At 37.9% G+C, this 20,447-nt stretch overlaps 1 protein-coding gene across 2 annotated transcripts in view; it reads right to left on the bottom strand.

Moving 5' to 3' along the window:
- Positions 1-18,870, bottom strand: part of LOC137258500 (core-binding factor subunit beta-like) — a 48,190-nt gene extending 29,320 nt beyond the window's left edge. Inside the window, exons 1-4 of one of the 2 annotated variants that reach the window (XM_067796194.1) lie at positions 18,397-18,870; positions 18,154-18,240; positions 17,008-17,127; positions 816-932 (exon numbers count right to left, since the gene is read on the bottom strand). In XM_067796194.1, coding sequence (XP_067652295.1) covers positions 816-932; positions 17,008-17,127; positions 18,154-18,240; positions 18,397-18,648 — 576 coding nt within the window. In that variant the 5' untranslated portion in view covers positions 18,649-18,870. The remainder of the gene's footprint in view (positions 1-815; positions 933-17,007; positions 17,128-18,153; positions 18,241-18,396) is intronic. The other variant, XM_067796195.1, reaches the window with a different exon arrangement.
- Between the last annotated feature and the right edge of the window lie 1,577 nt (positions 18,871-20,447).

The following is a 20,447-nucleotide window of genomic DNA, read 5'->3' as shown; positions in this document are numbered from 1 at the left end:
TGATATCTGAAACTTTGTACACATGGCACCAACTCAATCAGCCCCTCACTTCCACTGAATTTGAATCTGGTGAATGGTTCAAATTTTAAGTGATTTTTCTATCTTCAAAAACTGAAGAGTTCCAAATTCTGGCCACCATCTTGGCTTCTTGACTCCCTGCCACAGACATTGTTAAGGCATATGTCAGCTACTTATGGAGCCTTTGGCCTCTTATTGTCATTCAAGTCAGGCCTACTGGCCAAACGGCATGTGGATGGTTACGTTTTATCCACTCATCACGTACTGTAATATGACACTTCATCAGTTCATTGGTGAAAACATCACCATAGCAATCTTATCGGCCATGATCCAGTTTATACTGAAATTTTCATCAAGTTAACCCCTAATTCAGGCAACTAATTGCTAGGTTATTGAGTTCTATAAATGTTTATGCAATGCAACATTTTACTTGATTAAAACATAAAAAATTAGAATCAAAATAGGGAAAAAACATTTTTTTAAAAAAAATATCCTCATTATAACTATTTATGCCAAGAAACACAATCAGTTTGGACAGCATACTGTAGGAGGTAATTCATGGTTTAACATGCTTCACAGAATTACTTGCATCTGAAGCATCAACCAATATGTTTATTTATTGTTCAACTAGGATTTGCATACAGCAATACCTTCAGTCGGTACTGACCACTCTGAATGTACTGATTAATAGTAATGATAGGGAAATACGAATGCACAGATACATCTTTCCACCTATAAAGGTGTCTCTTGCATGGAACATCTGAATAAAGCAAAAGCTGCTCTAAGACTGAAAGTACCTCTGCCCTATCGTCGTCGAACTCTAAACACCCGATTCCATCAAGTCTTTGAAGGTCGATCCATCCTCGCCACACCACACATACGCCGTTCATGATAAACTGGGACTTCAAATGTACCTGAAACATCATATATGACACATTATGAAAATATTCTTTAAAATATCAAAATGAGCATGTTCCTACAAACACGTAAGACCTGAGCATCTGGTGTGACATTTACACATTAAATCCAGATATAAAAAGTTGGCAATTTTTGGGTGTAAACATGCCATTATAATTTCAGATTTATGTATAAAGTCCATATTAGTAATTAGTTCTGAGAATTTCATTATGATTTTTTATCAAAAGTTACACAACCCCAGACCACAAATTCTAATATTACATCCTTCATGTTCCTTTCTTCCATTCTACAAACAACATTTTTTATGGGACAACATCATATAATCATGTTCCTTTGTCATCAAGTCCATGTTGAACTTTATCATAATCATGCACTATTAGGCAGAAAACAAAATTAAACCTTTCAGCATTTCAATGAAAATTAGAAACAAGCGATCCACAATTAAAGAACAGTTATCCCCATAATGTTATCAGGAGCAGACTTGTCTTTCAAACATTTCATTCTGTGCCACCTCATGCTCTGAGACACTAATTAAATCAGTTGAAAACAAAATGTTGAAGAATTAGATAGGACTTGGTGGCATGTGGGACGGACGCTCTCAGTAGTCGCGACCAAGATCAACATCGCAAATGTTTCCACCTCCACGCTAACCAACCACGTGTCTAGGGAATTCTGAGAGAAGACCACGACTTTACAAAGCCACCAAGTCCCCACAAAGCAATTTTTGGGTCCATCTGGGATTTTCTCAATTTTTAGTTAAACCACAATTTCTGATCATTGTCCCCTATCTAATCTGCATAGGACAATAACAGTCAGTGTTGAAGTCACCGCGTCACCAAGATTGGAGTATGTGGTAAGGGGTGTGTGTGATCTTGCCGCTTACACAATGTCATGGCTTCATCTGCATGATGGCTTCGTTCTTGTGTGTAACCACAAGAATCGGAGGCCAATACACCACAAATCTTTCCCCTTCTGAGATTCCAAATGGAAATTTAGTTTGATTTGGGAGAATCGAAGTCTGTGATATCATGACGCCATTTGTAGGTTTTGTTTCTTTAACATGTACTCAACATCTAATAGCCATTTGTCACAACATGTTTTGTTAACTTTCATACTTTACAGCTTGATAAACCTGATTTCCATGTGGACATAGCCTATTCCTTCAGTCACTAACAAAAACAGCCCCAAAATACTGTATTACTTTAAGAAAGATGGTGTTGTTTTTCTGCAAAAAGGTTCTATCTACTTCAAAACCAAAAAGCTGAATTAAATGTTATACAATTGGATATATATAAAAGTTTTTGAAGCATAGATGTATGCTATCCATAGGTCAAAGGCCATAATCAGCATCAACACCATTTACAAGGTACTGTTTACATACTACTCCTCAACAAATGAGACAGGAAGGTAAGTTGAATTGTATAAAGTTTTACATTTTGTTTCTTTTTATAATTCTTAGAGTGATATATAAGAACCATAAAAATTCCCTTAAAACCTAAAAATATGCATATTTGTGACACTGAAATGGCTTATTTTGACCACTGATCGTGTGTATGTTTTTGCCTCTTTGTTTGTTGTTAAACATTGACAGTGTATACAAACAGTTGTAGTCAGCATGCTATCACACAGGTGACATTGTTCAATAGTTTATCAGAGTCACTTATACACTGTACCATGTGGTGAAGGGGTATCAACATCGTGGTATCACACTGACACACATCGTAAGAGCATACATAATGGTCACTGGGTGATTGTCTTATCAAATCTGTAGTGCTCACCTAATTTGGCTGTCTCATTCAATAGGTTACACTATCTTAGTCTGTTGATGTTTCAAGGCTGTGAGAACTATGCACCTTACACTCATGTCAATGAATACATACTGGAAAGTTGTTTATCTTAAGATAAACTTTTCAAGATAAACAAACCAGACTCATCACGTTGCTGTATCATTGTTTACTGTTCCAGCTGCCATTGTGATAACTGTTAGTATCTACTGTTATGATTCTGTTTATAGTCAGTGTTCATGACTACTAGAGATCCACTATGTATTACATCACTACAAAAATTTTAAAGATAATCCATTCACATCTCTATCCTATTCTAGATCAGTTCAAGAACGTCCACTGATTGATGGAAATGCTCTTCAGGCTTGCAACTTGTTCATAGTTATAGACATGGCTGAATGCCTGTCATCATAAGCTCCACAGCACAGACCTCTGCTTATAATATTTGCACTAGTGCCCATAATGCATATTTGATTATTTGCAAGCTTACATGAAATTTTACTGAATGTGGCATTTAATAACAAATTGTTTTAACAGATGTTAGAAAAACCTGACATGAATGTCTATCTACATTAGTGTGAACATTTTCCACATGGAACAACTAACTAGTACAAGATACCATTCCACTCCCTCCCCAATGTCCACCAATCCCCACCCCTAGCCCTACAAAGTGTCACCACCCTACTTCACTCCTATTCAAACCATGAAGGAAATGGCCTCAGATCTATTTCTTCCAAACCACATTTGTAAGTGCAAACACATTTCACTTGTTCACACAGATGCACTCTAGACTTTGCCCTTGAGCAAATGCACTTTGTACCTATAATGATTGGGAAAGTCATTGTAAGTAGTGCCATGTGACAGACATGGCTATAGTAACACACAGCACAGTTCGTCATGTCATATCAGTTGTCAAGGAACCAAGGTCACCGCAGCTGGTGTATGTGTCCATACAAGAGAAATATTTGTAGTAACAGAATGACATTGCAGTGAAATAGCCTATGAGTCACTGAGTACCACTAGCATATATCTTCCTGGTTAGCATAATTTCGGTGTAAGCGGATAACATGTTAAGCAGATATCCAATGTCAACAGGCATCATTCTACCTCTTACAAAACTCAGTGATTTAAAAACATTTGAGAGGGATAAATATGATGTCGCTTATCTCCTCAACAGTGATTAGGCATAACAGCTTCATTTTTCCATAAACTGTTAATATCATCTACACCTGTATATATATTGAGAGTTGGTACATAGGCTTATGTACATTACATATACATATATTGGAAGTTAATGGTAAATATACAGCTGATCATATTTTGCTGCTCCTGAGAGTTTATTTTAATTCAGATTTCCCTTGCATGCATTACTGGAGATCTGTTTCAACACATGGGTTTGAGTCACATGCAGTACCAAAGAGGTTTTATCAACAAATAGATAGGTCATCTTTCTCTCACTGAATATTGTGAAATACATGCCTTGCGGTATAATATGTTGAAAGAACAGTGTACACAACCAGCGGATGAATTCAGTAGCAAAAGCAGAATAACTTTCTGTCAGATGCTCTATATCACGTTTAAAACATCATGAGAGAAAGAAATGAAAGCATATCCACGTGTGTAAGAACACTGACTATTTCTTAAAGGATGAGTATGATGAAAGGCTTGAATCATCCTGTTTGGCACTTATCAAAATGGAAGGTCCATCCTACACATGATTACATTTTCCCAGTATCAAGCTAACACTTGGTATAACAATAGCACATTTGTGTGTATCATCTCCATTTTAGAAGCTCAAACGTTATTCTAGAAACAATACATGTCTACCTAATGCTGCTGCCTCGTACATGTCTGTCCAGATAGGTAGGAGTCGGATCTACCGTCAACACATCCCATTATAATGATATACAACCACACAGACCTATTATCAAATACTGGGTCACTCTTGTAGGTTGGACAGACTGACAACAAAACATAGTATACATTCATCCATTATCTGTATGGCACAGTATGTCAGATCATATAACATTATCTACACGCTGATCACTCAGTATATGTTGGAAGGGGCATGTTTATGCACATCCTAAACCCCAGCTGTTTCTAGGTACATATCTTGATTGTGAAACACAAGTCATTTTGTCCATATTTTGAAACAGATCTGAACACTAAAAATATAGAAAATATGCAGTTTGTGAAACAGTCATTCAATTCCTACACTCTGCTTCAAGACAAGTAACATTCATGAAGCAGGGCACCCCCTTCTGTGCCCTCATATCCCACTTCTGCACCCTTGTAACACCCCCCTCTGTACCCTCAAGACACCAGTTCCCCATTGTAAGGCAGTATCTACATAAATCACAAAATGCCCCATCTTTGTTCTGTTAAGCAAGTGCAGGTATAAATCATCATACAAGTCCAGATACTTGTGAAAGATGACCACTCCCAAAGCAACAGCACAACAAGCATTATGTCAAGCTACCTGTCAGAGATTTACTGACTTGGCCGGCTGGCTGGACTAGACAAAACACAGCCGAGTAACATGTGCTTGTATCAACCTCGGTCAGATTACTGTCCCTCTTGCTACTAGCCTCTTACACCAACATGTTACCACATCCTACTCAGTAAGATACTATTATAGCTTGAGCCCTTCCTTAAGTTAACCTTGCCATGTGCCGTCCATTGAGTGTCCAAAGCCCATCTCACTCCCTGCCTCACATTCCATGGCCCACCGTCATGGCTTGTAGGGTTTGACCTACTTTACTTTGTGGGGGCGGGGGCAGGGCTTTCCCATGTAGGTCACATGATCATCTGGGTCACATGACACAGTAGGCATGTGACCAGTCAGCTGATTGAATGACAAATGACCAGTAAGGTCAAACGGTACACACAAGGAAATGGTGTGTAAATTTAGCATGATGATATAGGCTGGTTAATCCCAGTCGGAAACGGTTCAGTCTAATATACCATTAGAAATTTACATTGTGGTTAGCTTCCAAATGTTGGCGGTTCATTCAGTACAAATATGTAGATATAATACAGATTTGATGATGTAATATTTGGTTTTTATCTACAAAAACAAGTTGACATACCAGTGCATAAAATACACCCACACACATCCACCCACCCACCCACACACACACACACACACACACATATATATACATACACACACACATATATATACATACACACACACACATATATATACATACACACACACATAATAACATATGAGTGACTACTTACTTCTTGGTTTTTGAAATGTCATATTTCAATCTTATCTAAAACAATACACCTTGAGGAATAAACATCCTGAATCTTAGGTGGGAATTCAGTTTGAATTTCATAATATTACTTGTCAATTTAATACTTAGCTTTTTAAAACCTGGATTTTCTACGCACATTTTAAAGACCCTACTAACTTGAACATTAAACAAGGAAATTTGTAAATGTTTTAAAAAAATATCTGTGGTTAATACAACATTTGCAGTGTCAGCCTCTAAAATCTAAACATAGGAGTCAATATTTATAAAAGTGGAAAAAAATTAAGTCCAGGAAAAGGAATCTTAGCAGTCATAGGTCAAAGGTCAACGCTAATGACACATGTTATGCCACTCCCTGTTAAATTTGCTTAATTCCCCCATGTGAGGTGGCAGCATATTCCAAATGTTAAAATCAATGATCCCCATGTTTAGAAACTGAGGTCACAGTGGTGTAGGGCTGAAGGGCTGCCCGTGGCATTCAGCACTGTGATTAAGCTAATGACAGTATGGCCTATAGCTTAGGCAGTCAATGGTCACAGTGAGCAGACACACACAGTTTAAGTCTCAATAGGAGGCACATGCTTCAATTATGTGGAGGGGATGTGTCAGCAGAGGCTGTCAGATGTTCAGTGTTTGCCCAGGCTAGGATTGAAGCACCCCACATCTATCACCTCATTTCACTTCATCAAAATCAATCCCACCCCACCCCTACCTCACCATACCAGTATCTCATCCCACACCCATTTCAACCAGCATCTATCTTATCAAGTCCCATTCCCAATCTTACTCAGTCAGCATCTGATCCTAACCCATCACACTCAACCCATATCTCACCCAACCCATATCTCACCCTACCCCTATCTCACCCTACCCCTATCTCACCCAACACCTTCCTCACCCCACACTTATCTCAATCAGCATTCATCCCATTTCACAATCCAACCACATGCACCCCATCCCATTCCATCCCACTATCATCCCAAGCAACACCTCTTCCATCACACCAAAGTCTAACCTCCACTTACATACCTCCACACCTACCTCACCCCATATCCAACCCATCACACACCAATCCCACTCTCAATACGTTCCACCTGGTCATATCCCACCATGTATAATCCAACATCCCCTATATTATAGTACATACATGGTATGTAACAAAAATATCTTCTGACCTATAGAAACCATGTGATGACATACAATATTAACCATGGATCCTGTGATGAAATATAATATTACCTACATATTTCATGACAGAATATTATCCATATATCACGTAGTGGGTCAATATTTCCTATATATTGTGTGACATCATGCTAAAATAAGCTATATATCAATTAACATATATATTAACAACATATCATGTGATGATACAGTATTACTTATTTAGCAAAGGACACAACACCATGTAACTACAACTACCATATCTTGTATATCATTTCAAGACTCACAATTTGGATAACTGTCACATTGATTTGATTTGAAAAAATTAAACCTGATAGAAGTTCACAGAGTATGACCATAATCAAATTCACTCTAATGAATATTTGAAAAATTGCTACAAACTGACATGTCTTTGGAATAGAATAGACAAATACATGTATTAAAATAAATAATTAAATCAGTAAAAGTCTTTTTGATAGTACAACATTCACCAACATCGCACTGACACAAATCAACATGTAAAAACATAACTAAACAGAAATATTTACTACTCTTTATAAACTACCTCAAGAATTTTATTCCTTGTTTATTTTTAATTTTTTCATCTGATGCAAATAATACATCATCAAACTCAAGACTAAAGTATCTAGCGATGCTTATGAATCAAACAATATACACACAATTACTACTAGTGGTACTAATTGTAAAAGCAAAATGGCACACCAGTTTCAGTGTTGTATTCAGTATTTCAGTACCATGCCTGCGTAAAATACATTTTTCATATTCCATGAACTCCATCTAAATTTAATTTAGCATACTTTTACAATGTCTGCGGTTTGGATGAAAAGATTATGTTCGACTGTGGTTAGCCTAAATTATTCGTAGCAATTAAATTTTCATGAAAGTCACATGCTACAACAGGAACCTAACAAAGTCCTTAATCTCAGTTTTTTCGTAATGTGTTTGCTTTTCAAAACAAATATCATTTTTCATTTTAGTCAGATTCAATTATTACGGTGTACTGGAAGACTGGCCTTGATTAACATACCAGTCAGTGACTTTCCTTTTCTGGCAAGATGAAAGTTTAATGAAATGAGAGCAGTGTGTTCAAGATGCAAGTCAAGCAGAAAAAGTAAGATTCAAATAAATTGGAACATTGTCTCTTGTACCCAACTTTACAACTGGTAATGGCTTGGAAATGCCGCCAGTTCATCAGCTAATCAGCCAAACCACTGCTGTGTTACAACCAATTACAATATTAAAGAATAATGTTCACAAATCAAAACGATACGACTAAAATAAAATGACATGTTTTCTGACAGGCAGAAACAATTCTATATTCCTGATGACATATAATACAATTACTTCAACATGTTAATATTTTTTAAATTAATTTGTGGTTTTCTTGTAAATTAATTTATTGTTCTCAGAGACTGATCTTATGAAATTCTAATGTTCCTTCATACAATGTGACATATTTTCACTATATTTCAGGCCATTTCCAAACCTCTACTCCCACCTGAAATGTCACAAGCTGAATGAATCATATAATGAACAATCAACCTTTGAGTGTTAAAAAAATATTGGAAGTCATAGTTAGTCATTTGCACCCAATATTATGAAATCCTGAATCCCCAAACCCTGTTACCCCACCCATACCTCCCCCTCAACTCCAAATGGGTCAGCCCTCTCAACTTGATGCCATGATTGTTACCCTAATGTTAGGAATCCTGTAATTCAAGAAATTTAGTTGTATTCAACCTGTGGGTGGGTGGGTGGGTGGGTGAGTGAGTGAGTGAGTGAGTGAGTGAGTGAGTGAGTGAGTGAGTGAGTGAGTTTTTCCACTGCGTTTAGCAATATTCCAGCAATATGACAGCAGTGCTACACACAGAAACATTGTACCCATTCATCATCTGTGTGATGAATAAACTGATCATCACCATCAACAGCATCTGCATTAAAGTTTTACTTCTGTTTCTCAAATTTGTTTTATCCTATGCTCCATTTTACTAACAACTTGACATTCATGACCATTATCCTGAACAACCTTTTACCAACAGCCTCAAATGCCAGCCAGTGAGTGAGCGAGCTGGCTGATCATTCTTCATTTGACAGCAGTTTCATCAGCAACTTTGCTAACATTCAATGCTATCTGTGATAAAAATATTTAAACTTTCTTTCAAAGCTCTTTTTATACTATTCATATACAAAATAAAGCTGCGTTAAAAAGACATTTAATATAATTTTGAAACTTCTTTCAAAATTAATCTGTTTAATAAAATTCATTGAAAAACAATTTTGTCATATTTTCAATGAATTCTTCCATTTTCTTCATAAATGATAAATGAGATTTGAGTCAAAGTTTAACCACAAATCTGAATTGATTAACCACAAATTAGAAAAAGAAAGTTGTAAAATTTCAAAATTTATTTAAATATTTTCAAAGTGTCAACCACTAACCAGGTCCCCATCTGGCGACGTTGGGGGGAAACAGACCTGAAAGTTTAACATTTGGCTGTGGCCCAGATGAGTTTTAGAGATTACCCAACATACATTGCTCAGACTGACAACAAACATCACCAAACCACAGACTGCAGCTGCAGCATGCACCAGGAGATGTCGCCTGGATCCGCGCCAACGTTGGTACACCACATAATGTGTTGACAACAGCTCTCCACTATGGAGTAGAAGACACATCATCTGACTCAGAGACAAGCCTCACTAACAAACCAAACTGACTTACACACATGGTGCTGCCCCTACAGATGTAGGTGGAGAGTAATGGTGAAAATGTTGCTGTTGCACATGAAATCACCTGAAATGTTTCCACTGACAAATCACCGATTTCCGTCTTTCTCATATAACTTTGTTTATGCATAAAAGATTATTTGCTTGCATTACATATACCACTCAACATTTTCCAGGACCATACCTGAACTAAAGAAAACATTTGATCCTTAGCAAATGATGAATAGTATAGAAGGTGTATTTGGTAGTGTTGCTAATCTAGTAGTTGACCTGTATACCTCAGATAAATTACAGGTTCCTACAAATGTAAGTCGTCCCTGTGAGATGAGTTTTCAACTACTTTTAACAATATTCCAGCAATGTGATTGTGGCAGATCCCATGAGGGTCTTCACACACTAGATGATTTCCATGAGGGGTGAGATCTCAGCCTCGGTGACTAAACACTTGAACCACTTGGCTACCTTCCTTCTCCCTACTTAACTCAAAGGTGTGGCATGGTTTAAACAGTTTTATTCTCATAAATGGGATACGACATAAGTTACACAAACTAAGAACACCCTCTTCTAAATATTTACATGTATGTCCACATACAATTATTTTACCTAATAACAAAATGTAAGTTGAGAAAATCAGAAACATACTTTTGTTGACATTGCTAACTTAAAACCATTCTTTTCTTTGTAGATCTATATATTTCAAATGTTAGTTTTTGCCAACTAAAATCAAGGTTAACTTGACAAGTACCTTTCAGATAAACAAACATGAAGTGACATTTATTCCCAAAAATATCACTTTCATGATATAAACAAAGTGTGACCACGCATATCCTTAGTATTAAACATCATAAACAATATGTCTTCTCCTTTAACGAGTAGACCAACATAAGCATGTGCCTCTCACTAATCATGATAGGTCCAAGTTTGAAGCCATTTCAAGTGACCCATGTGTCTTTTCCCATTTCTCACACCGCTGTGCACAAACTGACTTTGTGACTTCGTGACCACATCAACAATTGGCAACCCATCCAGATTTGTAACAGGACTGAGTCAAGGCATCATCTGATGAGAGTCTGAGTCAAAGCTCAACACAATCCCTTACTAAGTGATCTAAGCATTACCAGTTGCAATAAGTCACTATATAGAAAGAATGGGAATACATTTTCACAAAGAAGTCATATTAAAGTGGTGGAACACACATTAACTGATGAGAGACCAGTGTTGTAACTTTGTCAGTATGTTGTTAATACCGCGTTAAGTATACCCATAAAGTTCAAATATAAGACAAAGTGAGTGAGTGAGTGAGTGAGTGAGTGAGTGAGTGAGTGAGTGAGTGAGTGGATGGGTGGGTGGGTGACTGAGTTACACATCATCATCCACCTTTAAAATATATGTCATGTACAACAGTCAATACTTGTGAACAATAATTTACATACATGTTAATCACCTCTGAAAACACAATGAAATATTTTGCTTAACACTATAACAAGTTTAGATGTTACTTTAACCTATTGCCATGGACAGTGTAAAGGTTTGACTATTGTGAGCTGTCTATTAGCAGTACTAAAAACACTTACCTTTGAAGCTACACAGTTTCAAACTCTCCGACATCACAAATCAAAACCTTGAGGCCCAGACATTCACACAGCCTTGACAAAATTTTACTCAAATATTTTCCAGAAATTACCAGACACATAAAAAACCTAGGAGAAAATATGTTTTTCTATATTTATTCAAAAAAGGAAAAATTGACTTTAGATGTAATATTTTTCAAACACACTGAGTGCCAGTCGCCAATGGTTTTAAAAAGTGTGTTTCTGTGCTGTGAGCAGATCTTCGACAGCTGTACCTACAAGTAGCTTTGTGAGGGTTGCACTACTGGAGGCAGTGTTTGCATGAGGGAACTACCTGCATTCCGTGATTGCTCTCACCTGAGTGTCAAACCACAACCGCTAAAGGTAGACCAACACAAACTGTTCAAATTTGGAAAGTGCAGAAAAGTAATTTTGAAAATATTTTGCATTTTCAAGTGAAAAAAAAAAACTTTTTGCAAACTTTTCCCATGTTTAAAAATGTTCTGCCATGCTTTTAAGCAGATGTGATGTTTACTTTTTCATTGAAACAGAAATGGAACATAAAATTTTTTCATTTGGAAAATGAAGCAAGGGAAATCAAGGTTTGAAACACAAGTAAGAGAATTTATCAGTATTTGAATGAATTAAGAATTTATTTGTGCAGGTAAATGCCTTGCTTACACATTTGCATATTTCAAACTTATTTAACCCAACTTCAAACTTTAACAGAATGCATGCCAACACTCTTTATGTTTTTTTTTCTTCTATAATATGAAAACATAGGTTATGTGAAATAGGGTTCCAAGTCATATTCAGGACTTTTCACTTAGACCAACACTTCATTTTCCAAAGTGCTAAGACACCATTCTGCAGTTCAAATGGATTGTCCATTCAGGGACATTGTACTGATTCACGGCCGACCATTCCTTGATTTTATCTCCATCATACCAAGTAACAGGCATTGTAACAATAAATACCATATTTTGGTATCAGCTCTAACCGCTAGGTAACAGAAATAACTAAATTTGTTGAGAGTTAGTGTAACACTGAAGACGTTTCTACTAAGAAATGTGTTTGTCATATTTGTCATGTTTGACAATCGAGCAGTTAAATAAACATCAAGTCAAGAATGCAATGTGCTTGTTCTGGGCTTATAAAAAACAATTCATTATCAGAATTAATCAGCAAATTCAATAGAGTGTATCAAATAGCTTATTGAAGCATGATGCTATGTCAAGTAGAGTCCACAGAGGGAATTAACATTGGGCGAGCCAGCAGTCAGTTGTTTTAGTAATTTGTATGTCAGGAGATCATGGATGTGTTTCACAGACACTTAATTAAGTCAGTATTCCCCGAGGATCTCCCTGCCAAACACCATAAAAAACATGTCCCCCCTAAAAAATACTCTACACACAAGCAAACTATCATGACAAGAATCGAACCATTGCAATCTACAGATGGAGGTGACAATATAAGGTTGTTTGCATACAAAAGCACGCACAATATTTAATTATTTATGGCACACATGGGTAGGAAATATTTTTCATGAGCAGCTAACTGTTTAATTACAATCTACCTTTGATGGCGAGACAATTAAAAGCAAACATGTGTCTTGAGACGTGCGTGCACACGCTGTTCCATTCTGACTGACATATACAATAACAGTGAAGAAACAAACAAAAGAAAAAACAACATGCTTCATGCTTCATTTCAAGTGACTGCATGTTTCTACTGTTACTTTCTGGGATGGTGGAGTTTCTTTTAAATTTAAAATTTGAATAATTAATTTGGCGCCCATGTAATGACACCTCGTGGTGTTCTCCTACTTCTGATGCCAGCAAAGGAGTATGGCAACTCTAATTACAGTGTTTTAAGACCAAAACAGTCAGTGGGCTTCTGCAATATGCCTTCATATCGAATTCCTTTTGAATTCCCCTCCCCACACTCTGAAAAGAATAATTGCATTCTATCTCCAAGGACCAACATGTAGTAATATCCTGGGTTACATAATGAATATTAATTTTTACAACTTTAAAAACAATAATTTGCTTAGGCTGCAGATGTTACAGGGAAGGATAAGCTCCTATTTTCATGGTTCTGGAGATATCAATTAAGTGGACTGTAACCTGGAATTAAAACCCCCAGGTCTTGGTAATGCCACTGACAAAGAGGAATGGCTAAATAGATTGTACATTTATGACTACATCTGAATGCATCAACTTCCATGTTAACCTGCCATACAATTATATGAAGCTGCGATTTGCTTTGTTAGAAAAGTGTGAGAACTGGAATATTAACAGTACACATCACATTTACCCAAAAATACCGACCAGTCCTAACTGTTATGTATAAACGCACACTGCAGACACCAGCCTTCGATGAGGTTGAGGGATAATCCAAGGCAGCTTCATAAAATCACTGTATGGGCCCCAACACTATCAGCGTACCTTCGCTGTGAGAAACTGACTCAAGGTCGCTTAGATCGTGAATCAAGACGTTTCATCTCAACGCCACGTTCTTCTTCTTGTGTGTGTACTACTGTTAATCCAAATTTTCCATAAGTATACGGCGATTACCACATTACTCAACGCAATGTCCAGTTTACAAGTTATTTGGGTTTTTTTTTGCGTCACAGCACTGAAAATCACTCATCTAATCGAACAGACCCAAAATATCTCGTACTAAGTACAATAAAACCTGATTCTAAATAATTTCACTACAAACACTGCTTTTGTCGACAGAGCCAGTGATGGTTTTGTGTCGTTTCAATATATGTTCCTGTCAAAAGATAAAGCGTTGTATAGAGAGGTACTACCGCCAGGCGGGGACTGGCTATACCGGATAGGTTTTACGCCTTAAACTTCAATTCAGGTTTGACATGAGAGCTGATTGATAACGGGGGAAGTGTACACAACACATGCCCGCCAATCTGATGAGATTAACACATGTATGTTATGCATCGTCGGCTTTATGTTTTTCCAAAACGCTGGGTGACTATTTAAAATCCAACATTTCAATTACATTTTCCCACACACACTCAGCTTGAAATCTCGAGAGTTTTTAAGACTTTTCTACGGAAACCAATCCCTTTGTAAAAGCCACAAACATTCATAATTCCTCAACGACCCACAAACAGACTGAGACATGATGTATCGTGGAAAACCTTTCTAACTGGTGGAGCTGTGCTGTAGTGAAACTGCGTGTAAAATCAGGATGTCGTATGTAGGTGTAACCGATTTTCACAGCCTACGAGAACGCGCAATGCAGATGGGTCACACACCTCGCCAAGCCTTCAACACCAAGCGTCCATGTGACTCACTACTACTGCTCCTACAGGAGGGAAGTCGCCGTTTCCTTACCAACGAAACTAAAATGTAACCCTCAACTCCGGTCTAAATACCAATAAACGATGTGCAACACTGTGTCGTGTACTCGCGTTAAAACCAGTTATAATACATTCGGGTTTTTTTTTTTAATATTAAACTTCCGTTCAGTTTGTTATATTTGTGCACGTCTTGTATATGTAGCGGAACAGATTGTTTCAAATAGTGAATTTGAGCTGGACGAAACTGCGACATGGTACCACATTTTACTTCAGTTGAAATCTTTTGGTTATATACAGTGTACACTATTATATGAAATGTCCACACCAGTTGTTACATATGATTGTGCACGGTTTTCACTAACTTTTGCGGTATCTAAAGTGAATTTGAAACTGAAACCTAAAATCTGGAGTCGTTCGTAAGATTACAAATGCTGTACAAAAGTTTCGTCTATATACAAAGGATCTGTCCACAGATCGTTTCTCCCAAAATATGATTGTAAACAACCCATTTAGCTTACGAGGCAGGCTTATAAATCATCCTTGGAATGGAGACAAGGATGAAGCTGAGACCCCCACTTATTCAAACATTCTCCTGAATATGTGTTTGTCAACAGCCTGCGTATTTCAAGAAGCACTGGTATAGAAATGCGACCACGCTATTTCAAGTCTCGATTTGTTTAACACGAATTCACATCAACGTGAACAACACCGACCAAAACAGATCGAGAAACGATTAAGTTAAAAATCGCAGCTATGTAAATATTAAAACTTTGAAGTTAACAAACCCGTGTTATTTCAATGTAAGGGTAATATTCTTGGAACTGTTTACTCCTTGCTATTGAATCGCTATTATCGACCCCCTATAAATATTGAACAATACCTCGCAGGTAGCTGTGTGCATTTCACGATTTGTTCGACCCTCATAATTTCTCACCCATCAAATTTAAATTAAAGAGAAATGAATTTAAAGATATGGAAACCAGCCCAGTGAGGGGCCGCATTCAGGCGTGGTTAAATCACATCCACAGCATATTTGCTTCGTAAATAATTAAGAAAGTGTTTAAAAAACATATTTTTAGCATAGCTATGTTACTCTTGTAAACAACAAGAAACATCTGCAATGTTGTCTCCATAGCAACATGTTACAAACAGTACACTGCTTACCACCTTCGAAAGTAAAGTATTTGGTTAATTGTGAATCGTGACAAACGAAACCGTAAAATAGACACCACACACTGCCTATTTGTTCACTAGAAAAGACAGTATTCCCATCTGTTATAAGAAATAACAATTTCTCACCTCAGATGTATCCGATGAAACATATCAAACTAGCTATAACAAGCATATAAACCAATAACCAACTCATTAGTCTACAGATAATACCGACTGGAATATGTTTCCCTCCGGTGTCGCCTACACAGCAATCTGGGGGATGGGATAATACCGATATCCGGCTACACGTGCTGGCTTACACCATCAAACAACAAGAAATCGACAATATTCAATGTCTATCATATTAAACATTAGTCAATGTTCGTGTTACGAATAACAAGCAAAAGCCCACGGACTACAATACAATCGCTAATATACCCAGTTCTCTCAGGCCTCATGAAACGTTTCATTTGTAACATATCACACCCGTTCTTTGTTAGAAATTCTCTTTAATGCAAATAATAATTATTGCTAATCAAAGACTGTAATGACTACCTGACATATTTCGAACGTCCTTGACTGATCGGTGCTACAGAACCTCATGCAACATAACACTGCCCAGCAATCTGCATCACGGCCGCGGCGGATTCAAATGAACGGTGAGCGCTTCAGTAACTTGTCGATGAACGTCGACTTCAGCACTGAATGTATGGAACTATGGGTGTGTTGGATAGTACGGAAAGGTGATTGTCTAAAGGGGTTCCTCGCTGCTCATACGTATAATTACATGTTACGTTCTCCCTGTGAAACGAGTCTTCACAAAATATCGAGAAAATCACAGCATGTCATAACTAGGCAGTAGTCTCAAAGTAACACCTTTCCGCAGTCATCTCATGGCAGGTATGCACTTGCTATAATTGCTTCCGTGTTACGAATAATGTCAACACAACGTTGATCTTATACTTACAACATAGACCATGTCATCCAAAGTATGGAACTCAGTGGAATATTATTTTGCCCACACAAATATAAAATGTGTATCCTCTAAATACGACTTGACTAACCTTCCCTGGCTCCCGGTCGAAATTCACAAATTCTTGAGTGGGCGTTCTATCCTCGGGTTTATCCGACCATGCATTGGCAGCAAAGCTCAGCTGGAGATTTGTCCCCGTGGCTGTGAAAGCCTATTAGCAGCAAAAATCATAAATATATCACACATAGGACCATGACAATGTCTTTAAAAATCATAAATCATTAGCGTCGACCACGTCCCTGTCGGTCACAACAACATCAAACATGATATAACAAACTGTCATATGTATATATTATTCTGATGTGTTGAAATGAATGTGAAAGTCTATCTTTACGGTTGGGAAATCGCTGTGTCTGTGTTCATTCTTCATACATGCGAATAATATTTTCAAGGATAAAAACTACATGCAATACTGTTCAATACTTTCACTGAAAAACAACACCAGTATATACATTGCGACGACAAGAATCGATGATTCACAGATCATTGAATCACGAAGGGTGTACTGTACATGTTACCAGTGAAAGATATATGCAGTTTACTCCAAGATATGTGTTTGGGAGTGGCGACGTATCGAGGAAAAGTCGAGCAACCGAGACTTAGTTAAACAGCTGAACGTTGAGATGAGCGCCGTGACACGGACCACTGGCCCGTCGGCCGAGACACATGCCGCCGATAGTTCACGCTTTATGTCAGCATTATAAATAACATAGAAAACCCCACGGACGGAAATATACGTCGCTAGAAGAGGAAAGGACTTCTGATACCAGGTGATTTGGCTGGGCTTGTGTCACGACCAACGTGCTAATAATACATCATATCTCACACATGTACATACATGCAAAACAACGAGTATCAGTGTTCGTTGAAAGAAAACACATTTATCTAAGTTTACTTTTTAGACTGGCTTTAACATGTTTTATAAACCTAGGACCTGTGTACTTGTGGTAAAACAGGCCATTATTTATGCTGAAGTCGCTCGGCTTTAGCGGTTTAATGAAGACTTAGTGTTTATAGTGTAAACACCAGCGTGACCCTACAACAGAAACTAACATGGGATGGTTTTATCAGTAGGGGAAGAACGCGTCATGTGTGAGTAAGCATGCACTCGAACTTGGCATGAAATATATAGTTTTTTTGACAGTGAGGTTATGTCAGTACGCTGAGAAACACTTACCACGTCGGCGTGCCCTTCTCGACATTCGGTGTGAAAACGTAACTGCCTTTCGTCGTGGGGCCTGTCCCGAAACCCCGTATACCTCACCTGCAACAGATAAATACTCCATGAGAAAACTTTCTGTCACCACAACTGGTACCTGGCATCTAGTGACGGTATTCCGAGGAGCAACACAACTTGGCAAACTTAAACACGTGAAATCATAGCACTTCCGGGTGGAAAAAATCTCCGAAAACATCATACCTCACTTTCACGACTGAGTTTTCTAAACAGTTCGTCGTTTTCAAACTTTGCCCTTTGGTCAGAAACAACTCGAGGCATTCTCACTGTCAGTTTCTCAGTAACTCGACAACGCAGCGCGCTAGACACAAGTGATAGCATGGTGCCATTCGGCTCTTCATTCATCGCAATACATAACAATAAGCGTGACAAGTCGCTAAACACTCCACTTTTCTGATTGGTCGGACGATTATGACTCGGAGATTTTCCGAACATAGCCGAGAGACGACGTCATCCATATATGGTGATTCTCGACATAGGAATCCGAAACGTCACAATCCGTAGCCACTTCGTGAATTATTATGCAAATCTATCTATCAATATTCAACAACATGCCCATATATGGAGGTGCCCGTCATCGCGATTAATTATTCATGATCTGTATAAGGAAGCGAGTGGCCTAGATTTGTATTTGTGTGATTCTGTTTTTACAATCTACATTACGGCGGTGTAGGAAATCCTGTCGTATCACAAGCACCTTGGAATGAAACCAGTAGGTCATGATGCCTATATATAATTGTTGTTGGGGGTGATTTTGCACGATAACGAAATCGATCACTTATCGCGTAGGCTATTTGTAGATCCGAGTTGTCTAAACAAGGTATCGCTGCTCGTAGTAGCGGTGTGCGGTGTAAATACTACGGGTGAGTTTATGAATGAAATTTCTATCGCTGTCAGTTTTCTCATGAGCGGATTGAGGCTCTGGTTGTCTATGCGCTAGCTGCACGAGTCGGGGTATCTGGCAAAGCTTGTTTTTCAGAGGAGCGGACAGAAGGCGACATGAGGAAATAATGGCAGCTCATTAGCCAAATCATCTCGCCAACGCGAAAGGTATATCGGTTATTATTTAAACACGATGTCCGTATGAAATGCGCACGAGCTGGATGGCTAAATGGTCACAATCCCATCAGAAGATGTTTCTGATGTTTTCGCATATTCTTTATTCAGTTTTGCGAGGCTACGTGGACAGAAATACATCTGATTTCCACAGAAAGCATTTGCATAGACTCAAACCATACAATTTGAGTTATAACACATACAGCGATATAAAGTACTTCTTCTTTGTTGTATGTTTCGATTGTATTTTCATGCAGATTTTTACACTATGGTGTCAAGTTGGCTCGACAGTGACGCACGCTCGGTTGTTTGATTTGTAACACCTGTATGTAACAGAACTGGATAATACAATAAAAAACAGAAAACAATTACCAAAGTTCGTGTATATCGCACACAACAGAGGTCATATGCATGTATTTCTGTATGTTTGGTGCACATGTGCGAATTTCCAAGTGACTTATCCATAAGTTACTAATGACATATAACAAACAGGTCTCGACTTTCACAACATGATAGGACTATTCTAGAGATTGATCACGATTTTCAGAGTATACCTGCTGGCTGACATTTCTTTACGCGAGATGATCGTGACTGTTATATATATACGGTAGATTAGACTGAGGATGGCAAGCTTAGATAAGCATATTTAGACGCACTGTGTAGCTTGAAGATGAGTTAAGAATCAAGTCGTGTTTCTTCGCTAAGTTTGAATCGGTTTCAGCCTTTCTGCCATGTTATAACATGAACAACGTTACAAAATACCCTGAAGCAACAATGAAAGAAGATCAGGAATGCAATACATTTATTTGCAACTTCCATCTTCTATGTCTGTTTCTGTCTAACAGCAGTAAATTCACGTGAATCATTTTACTGAGTTGTGTTTGTCACGATGTTCTTACTGCAACACGTAAATGCGGCAATCTTATGAGAGTAACGGTACTCGACCCCTCGCTGTTATGACATGGGTTGACCTAGTCACTCCCTCCCTCAGATTCTGTTTGTCCCTTGTTGATGTGAGCTGCTTAAAATGAATAATGTTTTTCACGAATTGACGACATGACAACCATCGGGTCATGCACAGTACAACGTATGCTGTGTCGTGGGAGTTATTTACCTGTATGTCCATCGGCTATTAACAGATATATTCACCCGATAGCATCTGCTGCAACCATTCGCGT

The sequence above is a fragment of the Haliotis asinina genome, chromosome 12 (genome assembly GCF_037392515.1).
Source record: "Haliotis asinina isolate JCU_RB_2024 chromosome 12, JCU_Hal_asi_v2, whole genome shotgun sequence".
Classification (NCBI taxonomy): domain Eukaryota; kingdom Metazoa; phylum Mollusca; class Gastropoda; order Lepetellida; family Haliotidae; genus Haliotis; species Haliotis asinina.
This window is presented reverse-complemented; position numbering and strand designations above follow the sequence as displayed.